Raw genomic sequence first — 17,177 nt, 5'->3', positions numbered from 1 at the left:
CTCCAATCCATATAATGGACTAGACAGTCTAGTTTTGATCCTTTTTGGGTTCTTCCGGGCCTATTTTGATGATCCAAAACGTTTACTATATTTTAGATCTCATCGAAAATAGTGATCATGCCCAACATTGATATGATTTTGTAACATATTGTTCTTGAGATAATCAGGTTAAATGAGTTTTCATATATCTTTTTTGTTCAAAATATATTATGGGTTCCAAAACCATATCAACTGGTATCCGGTCGTTGCAATTTTTGGCATGGTTAATGATTTGAACGAGCTCTAAAATATGAACATTTTGGAATTATCAATATAGATCCAGAAAGGATCAAAACAGGACCATCCAATAGACTGGAGTCTGGAGAGGATGTTGATCCTTTAATTAACCATACATATACTTTATAATTCCTAACTTTAAACGGACCCTTAAATATGCTTTTGCTTAACTTCACAGAGAGAGAGAGAGAGAGAGAGAGAGAGAGAGAGAGAGAGATTAGGTAAGAAAAAGTGCATCTTAAAAGGGCGTGTCAAGAGAGAGAGAGAGAGAGAGAGAGATTATTAGGTAAGAAAAAGTGCATCTTAAAAGGAGCGTGTCAAAAAATAAATATATCACTTGCCCAATAATATAAAGAGAGACTGAACACGTTCAGTTAAATGGCCCAAGGATTCCATAAGAAGTTCTAACTTAATGGGCTTGCACAGCTTTGGGCTGTCTTGCAAGTTTGCAACATTTTGAAGTGGGCTATTTCCATTTCATTGGGCAAGAAACATTAGGCACATTTAGTGAATTCTACTAGTATTTAAAGGGTAAAAGGGTAATCTTATCATCAGAATGTCCTTAGAGGTAATTAAAAACTAAGTGATTGCTTAATGGGAATTAAGATGCAGAATATGTGCCTCAAGAGACAGATTGGAAGGTTTCGAAACCAGGTTGTCAACGAGCCTCTCCTCTCTTTTTTTTAAGAAAAAACATCAAAACAAACCTTCAAATTCTCGACAACCGCTTCTACAACGGGTGATCAAACATAGTTTTAGAAAGACAACTTCGATAACAGCAACCAAACGGAGCATTAGGTTCTTGTTTGTCTACAAAGTCCTTCCTGAGCAGTGAGCAAGATCCCAACTAGGGAACACTAAAACTAGAGCATGTAAGATTGGAAATTGGAAGTGAGGTTAAAAACAAAAAGGTTATGTCTCTCTGTAATTCCTCAGATTGACAATTTAGAGCTGGTACTTTAAAATGTCTAGCCCCCCAAAACAATAGCTGAGAAAAAACACCTTTCTCCAATGGCCCTCAGGTTGGTTACTTCCCACCCCTGACCCTCCTTGTACCTTTCAACCTGCAATTGTAGTATAGTGACAAATTATATACAAAAACATAAAACAAGAATAAAAGCTGAATCAGCCAATAATAAATTATGCACAGCTGCATAACTTTGTAAGAGCAAGCACTAGAGACTAGGGGAAATGCTTTCTTAGTTAAAATAGCTAGAAAAAGTTCAAAAGTCAAGCTCCAGGAGACTAGGGAAAGCCCAATATTATAGATAGATGCTAACTTTGCTACCGTACTATTCACTAGCTTCGAACCTTTTAATCTACATGTGCAAGCAAATTAACATCTGTTCAAGTGTTTTTGAGAGGAAAATTGTGTCTAAACATGCACCGAGCTCTTAATTGAATGATTTGAACAGATCATTTTGTGGGCTTGTTGAGACATTGATGAATTATCTTCATCGAACATCTATAGCAATTTAAACTATAATATTATTTTAAAACTATGGTGTTTGATATCTATCGACATCCGATCAAGATAATTTTTTCCATGAATGATCTTCTCAATGACACCGACTTGAGTAGTTCGGATTATCTCGTTGTGGGTCCAGTTTACAATGGGCGCTGTATATGTAAAATATATATATATATATATATATATATATATATATATATATACATACAGATTCAATCAGGTAAGGGCGCCCTTACCTTGTTAAGGTAAGGACCTCCCATTTTCCGATCGAATTTCGATGATCCGAGCCGCTCAATGTGTTTAGAACGTGATTTTAAGGGTACTCGCAAGAAATCGGCAAAAAAAATGACCGGGAAGGGCTTTATCCGAGCAGTTTTTGTTTGTTTTTTATCGAACGGTTCAAATAAAAACTGTTCGAATGAAGCCCTTCCTAATTTTTTTTTTTGCTGATTTCTCGCGGGTACCCTTAAAATCACATTCTGAACATATTGAGCGGCTCGGATCATCGAACTTCGATCGGAAAAAAGGAGAAAAAGGGAAGCCCTTACCTTAACAAGGTAAGGGCGCCCTTACCTGAAGGGGACTGTATATATATATATATTTTTTAGTTACAAAATAGTATTTGAATGAAGTATAGGTAAAATAGAGAGACTGGTGCAGTATGTGTCTAAAAAGAAAGTGCCGAAACTTAAGAAGTGACTTCTGCAAGGTAAATTGGTCCACAATTTACCTAGGCTGTTGTGCTTGCCCTAAACAATTCCAAAATAGCATACCGTGTCTACAATGGTCTCGTGTTTCTCGCCGCTGCCTGGTTTCACGCCTCCAATTACATATAAAGAGTCCTTCAAAACAGCAGCACAAGAATATCCCCGCGATTGGTCCATTGGCTCCCCAATCATCCATGAACCGAGACGAGGATCGAAAATTTCAACGCTCGGAACCATTTCACTTCCGTCATAACCACCAATGGCATATCTGCAAAAAGTGATATCATATTCTCATGGATTGGCCTTACATACCAGTTTATTGTGGACAAACTCTTTGCAATATGTTCAATCAATGGAAATTTTACAATTCCCACCCGGGTATCTTTGTACGTCTGCAAGCACCATAATTATGGCCGAGTCTGGCTTCACTTATGTGAAACAACTTACTTTTGTCGTTGTCTTACTTTCTTCGCATTTTGGCAGATTAATTACATCTCTATTTCGTCTCGTCAGGACAAAATGAAAGACGTATAAACCAAAAGCTCCCTCAAAGCTAAAAATACGTCCAAAAAACTTGTTGCCTTGGTCGTTTCTCCTTGTCGAGACTAATCAGAAAGGTAAAAAAGTTCGACCAAAAACCAAAAAAGTTCACAAAAGACAAGATATCAATCCAACAAATAAGATCTAGCATTTCTTGAGGGATCTGGTATTGGCAGTCCCCTTACAATTAGTCAGGTGGCATTACTCATCCAAGGGGACTATATGTCATCTCATTAGCAGTCCAACCAAGCAAATGGGGCCTTCATTTCTAGTTTATGAAACCAGTGAGCAAAAAGTTCATACTGAAGTAAATTGAAAAGCTGATTGGAAAAATATAGAGATGGACTAACAATTTTTCATTCAGAACTGCCATTGAATGACACCCCCTCTTCGTGTTCATATTCGCAATTTTGATCCAGGAATGTTCTCTTGGGTCAAACCTTTCAGCAGACCTGAAATATTAAACAAATACCATAAATAGGAAACTGGGGACAAAGTTGCTACCGGAGGTATAGTGGTATACAATGGTTCAAGCGATGAAAACTACAGATTTAATCATTTAAAGGTGCTGTTTTTCCTGTTCCCCTATGTAACAGAGGCCACTGATCAGACCTCTGAAAATTAGCATACTTCCTTCTTTATCTTCACCAAGAGGAATTTTAGGGATCACGAAAACTTCCACCTTTGCTAACATCTCGCTAACAAATTGGGTAGAGGAAAGTCACAACAGTCTTCCAACAAGCCAGGCACCAAAACATGGAAACTGCTGTTCATGCATTATGCTTGCCACTCATTTACCGCAGTGGACACAAAATGAGTTACATAACAAACAGGGCACAGTTGCATAGTTTTTCGTAACATGAACTTCAGTAATAAGTGACAGGTGCACAAAACCCTTGGATAACCATGCCCCTCCACAGCTATTGATGATTGCACATCTTTGGGAGTGCGCGAATGAGACAACACACATATAGTGGTTCAATAGGGTGTAAAAAAAAGTAGTTGTAATGTCTTACTCCAAATAGTCCTTTCCATCATATCCGCCAACAGCGTAAAGTGCACCATTAAGTTCTGCTACAGCAAGAGCAAATCTCTGGAAGAAAAACCAAAAAGCAGCATGCCAATATATACTAAAAATTAGTTCGTCAAGCACAAAAGCTAGGTGCAAAACTACGGCAGGGCAAAATATATGCCAGTTAAACGAATCCAGGAAGAATTGATCCTCTCAAGGGTCTCACCGTTAAAATCTGAAAAATAATGTAATGTAAAAGCCTCTAAAATCTTCTGGGCCGGAAACTTAGAAAAAATGTTTTTTCCGAAATAAGCTGTAAACCTTGCGCTGGTGGACTTTCCATTCTACCAAGAATTTCAAAATTCCCTTAAAGTCAAACATACCAAAAGGCTACAAAAGAACCTGAATATAAGATACACATACTTATCGAAAAAATATATCCCTTACTCTTTTCATACTTAAAAAAACTAATTGCTCTATAGTGATTACGTTCCAATTTAAGAGGCAATAGAAGCCTCGCTAACCTCTTAATAGTATAAGGTGGCCTGAGATTGAATGAATTACCTTTTGTAGCATAGATCTTGTACCAATCCAGCGTCCGACATCTAAATCAAGCATTTCAACATCTGCAAACGATTCAACCCCATTTCCACCACCAATTGCAAAAATTTTGTTGTTTAGAGTAGCACCACCTAAGCTTCCCTTTTGGACATTCAAAGATGGACGTAGAGTCCAGTGGTCACTGGCTGGATCATATGATTCAACTTCACAAAAAAGGAATGGAAAAGTTAGCGGGTATAAATAGTTTACCACACACAGAGAGAGAGAGAGAGAGAGAGAGAGAGAGGCCAAGCTACTACCTGAGTCATACCACAAAGAACCATTTCCACCACCAAATACATAAAGCTCCCCATTCAACCTTGCAACAGAGGAATAAGAACGAATACAGTTCATTGGTTTGAGAGATTTTATCACATCATGGGAAGGTGAATAGGAATCCAGTGCCGATAACCACGATGCACCATCATATCCTCCCACAAGAAATATCAACTCATCAAGATCCAAATCAAGATCATTAAATGGCTCCACGGCCATTTCTTCAACATGTGCCACAGAAGGATGCAACCTAGATTCCAAAACCACGCCCCTTTGTTTTAGCTGTTTGATTTCTGTTTCTGCTTCAACCTGAAAAATTAGGGAGAAAGTTTTCATCCATCATATGAAAAGGGTGAATCGGTGAAGACAATAGATGAGGAACTCAACCAACAATAAGGAATGCTGTATACAAGATCAAAACTCTTTTAAGGTGGACAGAGGCAAACTTCTTGTCTTCAAGGAGGGAAGGCCCAAGGTTGAAGTAATTTTCCATGCATGATTAGACATTGGATTCTCAAGGGAAAACAAGTTAGAGATGATGAACTGACAAAGTTTAGACTCTAGAACAACATATATCACAAGTTTGGGAACAAAGGATGAGAGGTCCATAAGGATGACCCGCATCTTGGATCAGTGGGTTCCTATGGGCATCTTCAACCCACACTTTAAATTTTCACACCAAATGTATAAACTGTTGATCTATGTGGCATTTTGATCGGTGACTTTTATGGTTTTATATTTAACCTCCAATCCAATCCTCAAATTTCATTTTAGTAGTAGTTATAACCTACCTTTAAGTGTAAGGGTAATAAGAGGTGTCTCCAATTTTAAAGGCATTTGAAGAGTCATTGTCACTCTTCACAGACTCTTCAGTTTGAAGAGTGAGATGAAGTCTTCAAATTTGGGTGAGTAGTTTGAAGACTCTGTTGGAGGAATAAAATCCGAAGTGGATATTCAACATATGTGAGGAAAGAGATTTGAAGAGTGGATTGGAGTTGCTCTAAGGGCATCAAGTAAGTTACTTCAGTAAACACTCATAAAGAATCTTACCCTTCTGTTTCAGAATCTTATTGCCTTTCATTCACTTATCTCAATTTTCTCCGAATAGCTTCATGCTTCAGTCATGATTTCAGACCAGGTGTAGCCCAGGCAAAATGTTCCCTGATTCAATACGAATTCTCCATGTCTACCTTTGTCCCTAAGTTGTAGGTTATGTTACCAAGATCAGCCATTTTGGCGAAGCATCCGTGACACAACATGACACTCATGCAGGTGCACGATACAGATCGGACACAGCTTTGGAATTTCTAACTTTTCTTTGTAGAAGTACAAGGAAGAAAAAAAAAGTATTATTCGGTTCATATATATTAGGTCACCTTCTTTCACTTGTTTATATAAAAACAAAAATGATAAAAGGATTATTATGTTGCGCATTCCTGAATCCGTATACAAATCCGGATACATATCTACGTGCCCTCTATTTATTATCCAAGGTTTGAGATGTCCGACGCCAAGATATACACACACTCCAGAGTCCAGATACTCACACCAGAGTCCTCGTAACAAAGGTTGTATGAATTGGGTGAAGATTCCACTGCGAAACTATGATTCCCCTGTTCAAAGCAAGAATCACCTTAAAGCCGTATTCTCACAAAGATAGACCCACGGTTAATAATGGGATCGTAGTGCTGAAGTCCATAGCTTTCAAGCTAAAAGAAAATCAACAGCTTTGATCAGATTATAGAAATAACTCAAATTCATGCTCGTACTAAGTACGAATAGCAAAATATTGACATCAAAAGACAAATCAGCACCAACCTCCAATGCTTAATTAAGTTTTGGTAAGCAAACATGCATTGGCAAAATATATTAACCTCCTCTAAGGTTTCTGCTAATTACAGGAACCTCCCTTGTGGATTTTTTTAATATCACTATCCTCCCTCACCTTTTTGTAAATACCTATCTTCCCTTCTCATCTATCTCCCATTAAAAATTAGTACTAATTTCCGGAAAAGAAAAATCCCTTGTGAAAGAAAAGAAAATAAAGCAGATAATATTTTGCTTGTTACTAAGATAGTAAGATAACAATAGCCACCAGGACAACCACCCATTCCTACCTTCCAAACCAATCTCCAACACCATCCACCTTCCATATTTTTCCTCTCTCTCTTGATAAACCAGAAACTCTCAATGTTTTGAAGTAGACTTTAACTCCCACCTCATTGCCTCTATCAAGTTCTGCACCTTATCATCTACATATGTGGCATACACATGAAATGCACAAATATAATACTTGAAAATGTGAAATTTTTTAAGTTCTGCTTCAGCAGTCACATAAACCTATCATTACTCTTCGTATCCTCAATTGTGGTAAGAGAATGTGAATAACACCCTTCATCAAATGGACATACAAGCAAGCAAGCTTCATAACTGGGTAGCGGGATGAGGTGGCGACAGCTAGTTATTGTTGTGGTGGGTAGGCAGAAATTGGCTGCGGTGGAGAAGGAGCTGATGGGAAGGGTGACAGCGAGCGGCTTTGCGGAATGGTGATTTTTTACATTGGACAAGAGAGGGGAAATGGCAGTCGGTGGAGGAGAAGTAAGGTGTGGCAGTGATGGCTTTCAGAGGGGGAAGAGAGGGGAGGTAGTGGCAGCGATCAGCAGGCAAGAATGAAAGGAGAGAGACAACAGTAGGGATTTAAGGGAAAAGAATCAGAGAGGAAAAGAGGTGAGAGATCCTGAAGATGGAAACAGGATGAATGTGGTGATCTTCGCACCAAAAGGATGTTCCAGAAACTTATCAAATGCTTTTTTCCCTTTTAGTTGCAGAAAAAGGAATTTCTAGAAGATGTGTCTTATTGCTTCGTAGCTGCTCCCTTGCTGCTTCATTATTGCTGTTGCTGGTTTGATGCTGCAATAGCATTACTTACTTATCTGCTGCTGCTGATGTACAATTCGAACTGTTATTAGCCACCAACTACTGCTACTGCTCTGTCATGGTGAAGCTGCTGTTCTGCCAGATCAGATTGCTATCCGCTGCTGGTTGATAATGATACATAGCGGCTGCTGCTGTCTTACCCAGTGCTACGGTTGTTCTTCTTCAGTTGAAGGGGATGATTTGGCATGATGCCCATAATTCTGTCAAGCATGTTTTGTTTAAACATAACCGTGCAAAACCTCATCTTTTGGCATGTGTTTCTTTTTCATCTCTTAGAAGGAATGGAAACATGTGGATCTCTTTTCATTGTAGCATTTTCATTATAGCCTTTGGCTTAGATCAGTGTAGCCACTTGGCGTAGCTCTTTTTTCTCAATCTTTGTTTTTCTTTTTTTTCCTCCTGGAGTATGCCCCTTGTAGGCTGTACATTCGCTTAGCCTCTTTTTTATTTCAAGCTATTTTACCCACAAAAAAAAAAAAGGAATTTCTAAAAAGAAAGGGAGATACTACAAGTAGATGGGGGACAAGAAGTGCGCCCAATAAAGAGAGACGAGAGAAAGAAAAAAGTTGCCAAACGCTCTGACTGCAAATTAAAAAAATACCCTCCTATACCTAGCAAAAAACAATAGCGGAATCCATTTAAAGAGGGGAGAAACCGAAGCTCAAAAGAACAGCAGAGGAAGATAAGACTCAATCCCATAGAGGCAATGTGCTTCAAGTCCAACTTATCCGCAAAAACCTCAGCAGTAGCCTAATTGATGAATTCAATTATGCGGAGGGGATCAGTCTTGATGAAGTTCACCTTAGCTATTCTATTTCTGCACCAAAATCCGGATCCTAGACAATGCTATTTCTGATACTCCCTCCGTCCCAATATAATGGTCCTTTTTGGGAGTTCGTGTTACTTTTCATTTGATTATATCTTGTAATTTATGATGTTCTATGTGATTTTGAAAACATTGTATTATATCTTGTAAATAAAATAAGGATACCAACAACAATTGTTTAAAGTTATGGCCTAAAATAAAATAAAACAGCATGTAATGGGTTAATGACATTTATTCAATGCCTTATCAACAAAGAGTTTCCAGTGATGTAGTATTTAGGTGTAGCAGTCCTAAAATAGCACAACGTAGCCCATTCGAAGTTCTAACATTTTAGGGGAACGAGACATCGAGAATTGAATGCAATTCTTTTCAAATTGAAAGGTATTGATTTCCAACATTATCCTCATAATCTCACTTTTGATAGTATGCTTAAATATTTGTATAAAGCACACGAAAATCTGTATAAAGAGCACTTTTGCAATTTTTTTTTTGGGTATTTAAGTCCGCTTTTACTGTGTTAAACTAGGACTAAATAAATTCTACACCAGTGGACCTGTCGTAACATCTACAGGACAACTATGAAAGCAAGGATACTTCCTACCACTAAAGTATATATAATGAGTGTAAATTCTATCCACATTAGGTGGAAACCCCAACTTTTCCACCACCACCAAGTGTGGGCCTCATCGTACATATATTGTAGTAATCTGAACCGTTCATCTCATAGGGCTCGTAGAGTAGTATAACTTCACAAAAAATTAGTTTTATTGGACTTGGATAGGAATATAAAAAATCAAAGTTTTGTTTAAAAAATCTACAGTAAATAAGTTTAAAGTTAAATTATCCATAGCCGTCTATTTTATAAACTAAAATTTAATTATTAATATATCTATTGATATCCGATGAACATGATTTTTTGTGTCAATATACTACTCTGCGGGCCCTATAAGATGAACGGTTCAGATTACTGAAAAAAATGCACGGTGGAGCCCACAATGCATAGTTGAAATCCCATAGTTTCCACCTAAGGTGGTAAGAATTTTAACTCATATAATATAGTAAACGCTCCCCCAAGGTGCTCCATATTTAAAACTCTTCTATATGTCGTCACCCCTTGCTCCCTCGTGCTTGGTGTGACCATGCTTTGCCTGATTGAATCTTATGTTTTTCACCACCAACTCTACTGCTTTCAAAAGTAATCATACACACTGCCAAGCACTTAAAAAGACCAAGAAAAACAAATCACAATCGTGTGCAATCTGCAATTAAGGTTGTTCACTTGATATGCACGAGAAAAACGTTCATAGAGATTCAAAAACACATACCAGTTTCTGCTCCAGACGACACATCTTATGAATTTGTTCTCTTTTAAAAACCTTCAGCTCTTGCATTCCTTGAACCAACTACATACACAAAAAACATAATAAGAGAACATTTGTAGATAACCCAAAATTTAAAAAAAATGCACATGGCTGGAACTTAAATGATGAATGGCAAATTGACATCACCACATACCTGAGCAACAACAGAAGGATATTCCAATGAGTTGATAAGACTTTCTTCACTTATTCCTTCGGAATTTGTCTGTGCATCTGAAAGTCCTTCTTGCCCTGAGTGCAACTCATTTACAGCAGCACTATCTTGTATATCAGATAAAGGCGGGTTTGAGCGCTCCCGATTAAGAACCAATTCCTTTAGCTTCATGTATATAAGGTCCTCCGGTTTCTCCACCACCTGCTTTTCAAAAGAATCCTCCAATGCATGGTTGTTGGCATCCAACGGGGCACCATCTAAACACCACCCAGCCTCAAATGCTCGTGGCTTAAAAGGTTCTTCTATTTCCTTCACCCTATCATGTGAGGGTGGAGCTTGGAATAGAGCTCTCCACTTTGTCGAATTTTGAGGAGCAAAAGTACTTGGGGCAATTGCCATGGATGATAGTAAGGACGACAACTTGCTTGCTTGGGCATGGTCAAGCTCAAACCAAAAATGGTTTGTGGTGTAGTAGATGTCTGAAATTATTGGCTTAAATTGTTCTTCAGACAGCGGATGGCATCGTAACCCGAGACGGATTTGAACCTATTTTTATAGAAACAACTATTCATTATTACTAAAAATTTTTTCTAGAGGTGGCAATTTCAACCCATATTTTCTAACCCGCCCAAATCCGCCCATTTAAAACCCAACCCAATCCGCCCATATTGTATAATGGGTTGATATGGGTTGAACCCATATCAATCCATATTTACTTGGGTTTAGATGGGTTGAGAGTGGGTTAAATATGGGTTAGAGTTAAAACCCACTTCACACACTCCAGCCCATACAATGCACACAAATCTAACAATTCTACAAGTACCCGCCCATAAATCAATCTCTCTCTCTCTCTAACAATTCTACAAGTACCTGCCCATAAATCAATCTCTCTCTCTCTCTCGCTAACAATTCTACAAGTACCCGCCCATAAATCTCTCTCTCTCTCTCTCTCTCTCTCTCTCTCTCTCTCTCTCTCTCTCTCTCATGCCAAAAAGGGTCTCCCTACGAAAATGGATAGTCAAAATCAAACCAAATTACTCTCAATTTTGATCGGTTCTAGCTCAAACAAAATTGAGCCGACTGATTCTTTTAAATTGCTTTTTACTAAACATATAGGTGGCATACTTACCCATAAGAACATATAGGTGGCATTTAATTTTTATTCTCTCCTGTAAAAACGAAAAAAAAACACTTTCATCTAATTTAAAATAACTAATTTTGTTTTGTAATTTGCTAATTTCATACACTTGTTTTTTTTTTTTTTTTTTTAAAAACCAATCAATTTCAGACACTTTTTGAACAATTCCTTTTTCTATAATTTCCATTCTTTCAAAATTTCTTCCTGCTGCCAGGTGTTTTTGAATTCAGGCCCCGTCCCACTTTAAATTATAGGTGATGTATTGTAAGAGAATGACCTGTCTTGTAAAGAGATAAAATAAGTACGTAAAAAATAAAAACCTTAGCGGAACGGGGCCTCATTGAAACAATTGGGCATTCCTTCATTATTATTAATTTAAATAAACTTACTGATGTGGTCTAGTCAGCTTTTTTAATCCTTTTTATTGAAGTGTGCTAAGTATAGCATAAGCAATCCATTTCGACGCCTTCAAAAACGGTTTGAAGAATTTGCTCGATGTTTTTTTTTTTTTTCTGAAAATTTCAAGTGTTCTGAGTATATCCTCGGTGCCGTACCGGACCGAATTCGGCCTTCATTCTGAATGATCAAAAAATAAAAGTTGGTCTTCACTATTCAATCCAATCAAATTCATCCACAAAAATTATTTTTTCGATTCTCACGTCGAAATGAACTAATAGGGATAAAAAGTTTGTCGCAAAATAAACAAATACAAAAAATTTTGAATAGAGAAAAAAGAAAAGTCACTTGACTTTTTAATCCAAACCTAAGTGGTAGCTTCGGCGAATGCAACGAAGACCGAAACTGTACAATTAGTGCAATCATCGCCTTCCAGACAATTCTTTGATGCGGCCTCTGACTCCTCGGCGAAGTTACGTTACTATTTGGAAATGGAAAAAAAAGTAAAAACCTAATTTTTTAAAAACTTTTTTAGCCTCTAATTGTTATATTTTTATTAAAAAAATTGTGTTTTAATCATAAAATTTTACTTTTCTGAATCTCTTTATTGAGACAAATCAGAGGAGGGGGAGGAAGAGAGAGGAAGGAGGGGGGGAAGGGGAAAAAAAAATTGAAAATGGGTCGGGTCGGGCGGGTTTGGGTTTGGCTTGACCCATATTTGACCCGACCCATTTCAAACCGTTTACTCTTTGACCCATATTTGACCCGCCCATATTTAACCCGTGACCCGTTTCAACCCGCCCGTTTGCCACCTCTAATTTTTTCCTTCGTTTTATGCAGCTATCTCAACCGTCGTCATAAAACTTTGGCTCCGTTTGTTTCGACGCAAAATATTCTCAAAAAGTAAATTCGTAATTTGTGTTTTGGTTGCACATAAACTGAAAAATTGTTTTCCATCAGATGAACCTAAAATGACTTACCCTGCCTAAGTCTGTAAGTCATTTCTGCAAGTACTCTCATCACTCAATCCATTCTCTAAGGATCTCTAATCCTAACCCAACCCATCCTCATTGTCCATACATGAAATGAGTTGTTTAGAGAGAGTGGGGAAGGAAGGGAGATGGGACCAAATACAAAAGGTACTTATTTGGTAAGTGAAAGTTGACACGTTTTTCTTTTCTTTTTGAGGAAGTAAATTTTTTTTTCCAAAACTTACCAAACACCCAATAATGGAAAACTGTGAAACAATCTCAGGAAAAACATTTACACGGCCGAAATAAACAGAGCCTTAGTAAACAACTAAACCGCAGAAGAAAATATCTCCTATAAGTACCTGCGCAGGAAAGACTGTTCTTTCTGAACCATCCGTGGTCCACGCATAAGGATTGAGATTCATTTGGCCAGGGCTAGCAGCCTCAAAGATTCCATGAAGCTTCCTATCAGTGTAGTTGAATAGAAACAATGGCATACCAGGTTCTATGTTCTTTACATAACAAAAGTGTTGAGCTGGTAAGCCTGTTCAATTTTCAAACATCTTCCATTAGTTGTTGGACAAAATATAAGAATGAAACAACATATAAGTGGCATTAAAATTACTCAAAAGAAGTTTCGTAAGTAGAAAAAGATAGAATGGGGTGAGATGATTACAAATGGAAATGCTTCTACAGTGTCTAGATTTACTAGCAAAAGCCAAAGAAAAATCACACAAATTGTTACTGGATTGTCGATAACTGACCAAAAAGTTGCTTGAAAAGACATTCTTTTATCGTGCTACTCTTGCAACCAAATATCACACCCCCAAGGTGCCTCTTCCCCAATTTTCTGTAATTAACTGCCTGATTTTGATTCAGTGCCTGGTTTGGAGAGAAAGCTGAACTTTCATTTGGTGTGAATGGATGTGTTCTCCTCCCTGCCACCATCCTGTCATTCAAATGGAAACTGTAACAACCCTGCAGTTGAATAGAGTACTCCAATGCTACTAGAGCAGAATATATAAAACTATCGTAATAACTAAATGCAAGAAACCAAAAAATATGGGCAAGTAAAACAGACAAAGCCAATTTTTAAAGGTGCACAATGCATGAGATTCAAGGCCTGAACATCAGGTTCAATATTTATATCGCCATCTTGAAAATGTAGATGTATCATATAAAGGACCTAACAAAAAATTGACCTGGAAAGAATGCTAGAATATCACCGTAACATTTGAATTCATACATGGAACAACCGAATAAGTACATTGGTGCATGTTTGTATGACGGAACTCCACTTTATAATAATACACCTTTCATAACATCGATTTCACAATGGCAAATCACTCCCTCACTACTTATAGGATTACAATTTAACAAAACCTATGAATAAGTTATTCTTCACAGTTTCATCATGTCGTATTCAAAAAGATTTTCCGGTGCCTACTCATGAATTTAATGTGTTTAATGGAGGAAATAAGGCATTTTGACGATAAACTTTGTCTTTGTGTCATCCCAGGAAATAGAAAGAAACTAATCGCAAATCCGATAATGAGTTCGCAACCCCTTTCATCATCCATGAGACGGTTCTAAAATTCAATTAACTCCTAAAGTGCCCTGCAAACCAAGTAACCAACTCCCTTTGAATACTCCTTAATAGATTGGAACTGTCACAACTCACAAATTACAACTACAGGTTAAGCATTACCTTTTCCTATACAACTTAGAGAACTTGAACCAAAGGAAATGCTAGGGGAAACCGTCAATAGTTTTCTGAACTTTAACTTTTGTAACTATCCAATTTTCCCATGGGCTGCTATTGCAAATTAATGTGTGCTGGCCTTTAAACCTAAAGGAGCGTTCACAGAACAAGGGCATTCCAAAATGTGGTCAAGTCAGACCCATCCTTTAATTTTATTTCTTTTACTGCCCACTTCCCTAATCCCCAGTCCCCTACCCCGGCCAACAAAAAAAATACATCAAAACTAGTTAACTCATCTATTCCATTCCCATCTCTTTTCCATTTTATTTTTACTTTCTTTTTGCAAGGGATGAACCTAATGCCCCAGCCATTGTCTTTTTCGGATGTCAAGCCAAAACAAAAATCTGTAGCATTACCTCACCCCTAGAATCCACCCACGTACTGCTATGCTCTTTTTTATGAACGAAAGTCTCTTACCATGTTGACAAAAAATAATAACAATAAAATCCACCCACTTAGAACAAAATCACAGAGCTAAACTAAAAGCAACTAAAAATCGAGAAACGCAAACCCCATTCGAAATAGCACTTGGCAATTCACCCACATTGGACTAAACCCTAGAATCTGAAGATAATGGAATCAAAATTCTATGGTCCAAAATTAAACCCACAATGTCACATCACAGGGCTCCGTAAACTGAGACATTAAAAAGCTCACGCCACCGTCAAATTCTCATGCGAAATGAAACTGAAAACCAGAAAATCTATAAAATCATCGACTCAATAAAGCAACAAAGAAGTTTGTCTCCCTAATCACAAATCGATCAACTGGGTGATAAAACAAGTTCATTATATGTAGCTAATGTAGATATAACAGTATAGGTCTGCGTGTCCATGTAGTGTGTGTGTGTGTGTGTGAGATAAAGCAACAAAGAAGTTTGTCTCCCTAATCACAAATCGATCAACTGGGTGATAAAATAAGTTCATTATATGTAGCTAATGTAGATATAACAGTATAGGTCTGCGTGTCCATGTAGTGTGTGTGTGTGTGAGAGAGAGTGAGAGAGAGAGAGAGAGAGAGAGAGAGCCTGAATGGAAGCAAGCTTCGAGAGAAAGGAACTGTCAGAGAAAGCGCGAAATGAGTTGGGGGAAAGAACTAGTAGCCTAGTAGTAGTATTGAAAAATGAAGGAAGCGAACGAAACAGGAGGGTGAAAGAGAGCGCCACCGGCGCAGTGTAGCAAGGAGTGAAGCGGCAGGAGAACATACCCAACATTTACGTGACCAAAGACATGGGTGGGTCTGATATAAAAAAAAAAAAAGGACATGGGTACCGGGTAGGGTGCGGATCACAGAAAAAAGGACATGGGTGGGACCATGTTTAGAACATGCGGAATGGGAGTGAAGCCGGTAAATATATATATATAGTAATAAAGAAAAAGAAGAGGGGCGAGTTGGCGACTATTCGCAACTCCTCATTTTTTTTTTTAATTCGTTAAAAATTTTTAATTATATTCGACAGTTAGTTATCGAAATTGAGATACATTTTCAGCATACAATTACCGAAATATAATTTTTTTTTCAACAGCTATTTACCGAAAATGTATGTTCAGCAGTTGTTTACCGAAAGTTGAGCATATTTTCGATATTTAGTTACCGAAATATAATCTTGTTTTCAACAGCTATTTACTGAAATATTATGTATGATTTTCAACAACTATTTACCGAAATGTAGTGGGTTAAGGGAGAAAATACGGGATTGCGAATAGTCGCCCCTAGAAGAAGGGACAGAAAGTGAGAGAAGAATATGAGAAAACACAAATTTCCTTTTCTTTAATGGAAATGGATACTTTCCAGCTTGGAGAAATAGTCCCTGGATAGGTTTGGTTTTGTGAATTTTGAACCCATTTTGGTCTCTTGTGATGATGTTAAAAATCAGAGAAGATCAATAATCACTTTGATGTTGGTAACACATTTATCCTCAAATAAACGAATTTCAATTTAGCATATTGGTCTCTCTTTTTTCAAGATAAATGTTTTCATGTGATCAGTCTCTAATTAACAATTTTTTTTGGGATAATTGTGCTACTTGACAAGTTATTCAAAACGGATGATTCTGATTATCTAAGTTTATTTTTTTTTGATAAGATTCTGATTATCAAAGTTAATCAATGAATTTACAGTAATGCTACCCACACAGATTTTGTGCACAGATTTTTTGTGGGGCCCACAACGGGTCCCACACAAATAATCCGAGCCGTTCATTAAATGTAAAACATTTTTTCAAGGGCCTCCGCAAAAAATCAGCTCAATCCGATACTCATAGATGCTTGATTCAATCATTTAACTTTTCATTCGAATCTCAGGATAATGAAAAGTTAAATGATTGAATCAAAGACTTATAGATATCGGATTGAGCTGATTTTTTGCGAGGGCCCTTGAAAAAACGTTTTACATTTAATGAACGGCTCGGATTATTTGTGTGGGACCCGTAGTGGGCCCCACAAAAAATCTGTGCACAAAATCTGTGCATAAAATCTGTGTGGATAGCATTACTGATGAATTTATATACTATATAAGGGAAAACAAGAGAGAAAAAAGTATAAGAGGACATTTATTTTTCTCTTATTTATTTTAGAGGGAAAAACACTGGGTTAACTTGACAATGAATATAATAATAGAAAAGATGTAACAAAGACAAAGAATAGAGAGAGTGAAGCGGGAAAAAGATTTTCACCTGGTTTTATTTTTAGTTTTCTTATTTTCTACTTTTTCCCTGTTAGACTTGTTTGATC

The 17,177-nt window shown here is 37.4% G+C and overlaps 1 protein-coding gene across 5 annotated transcripts; it reads right to left on the bottom strand.

The window, feature by feature from the left end:
• Window positions 1-1,029: 1,029 nt before the first annotated feature.
• LOC131300782 (uncharacterized) lies at window positions 1,030-15,683 on the bottom strand. 5 transcript variants are annotated; one of them, XM_058326764.1, is made up of 11 exons: window positions 15,588-15,683; window positions 13,448-13,632; window positions 13,046-13,227; window positions 10,161-10,724; window positions 9,971-10,048; window positions 4,867-5,191; window positions 4,571-4,770; window positions 4,011-4,087; window positions 3,345-3,446; window positions 2,521-2,722; window positions 1,030-1,340 (listed from the first exon to the last, which is right to left on the bottom strand). In XM_058326764.1, exons 1-11 carry the CDS (start codon window positions 15,656-15,658, stop codon window positions 1,245-1,247), a joined length of 2,082 nt encoding a protein of 693 aa, XP_058182747.1. In that variant the 5' UTR covers window positions 15,659-15,683; the 3' UTR covers window positions 1,030-1,244. The 5 variants fall into 5 exon arrangements, with proteins under 5 accessions (XP_058182747.1, XP_058182750.1, XP_058182749.1 ...); XM_058326767.1 differs by having other exon boundaries at window positions 13,448-13,634; window positions 15,490-15,628; XM_058326766.1 differs by having other exon boundaries at window positions 15,473-15,620.
• Between the last annotated feature and the right edge of the window lie 1,494 nt (window positions 15,684-17,177).

This window comes from Rhododendron vialii, chromosome 9a (assembly GCF_030253575.1).
Source record: "Rhododendron vialii isolate Sample 1 chromosome 9a, ASM3025357v1".
Lineage (NCBI taxonomy): Eukaryota > Viridiplantae > Streptophyta > Magnoliopsida > Ericales > Ericaceae > Rhododendron > Rhododendron vialii.
The sequence above is the reverse complement of the archived record's forward strand: the minus strand, read 5'-3'. Positions and strand labels throughout refer to the sequence as shown.

Excerpts from the sequence above, each read along its gene's own strand:
- LOC131300782 (XM_058326764.1), bottom strand. The coding sequence starts at position 15,658 with ATGTTGGGTATGTTCTCCTGCCGCTTCACTCCTTGCTACACTGCGCCG. Across the intron at positions 4,771-4,866 it reads TTCTTTGTGGTATGACTCAG|TTGAATCATATGATCCAGCC; the intron begins GTAGTAGCTTGG and ends TTTTTTGTGAAG. Across the intron at positions 2,723-3,344 it reads GCAGTTCTGAATGAAAAATT|ATATGCCATTGGTGGTTATG; the intron begins GTTAGTCCATCT and ends CACTTTTTGCAG.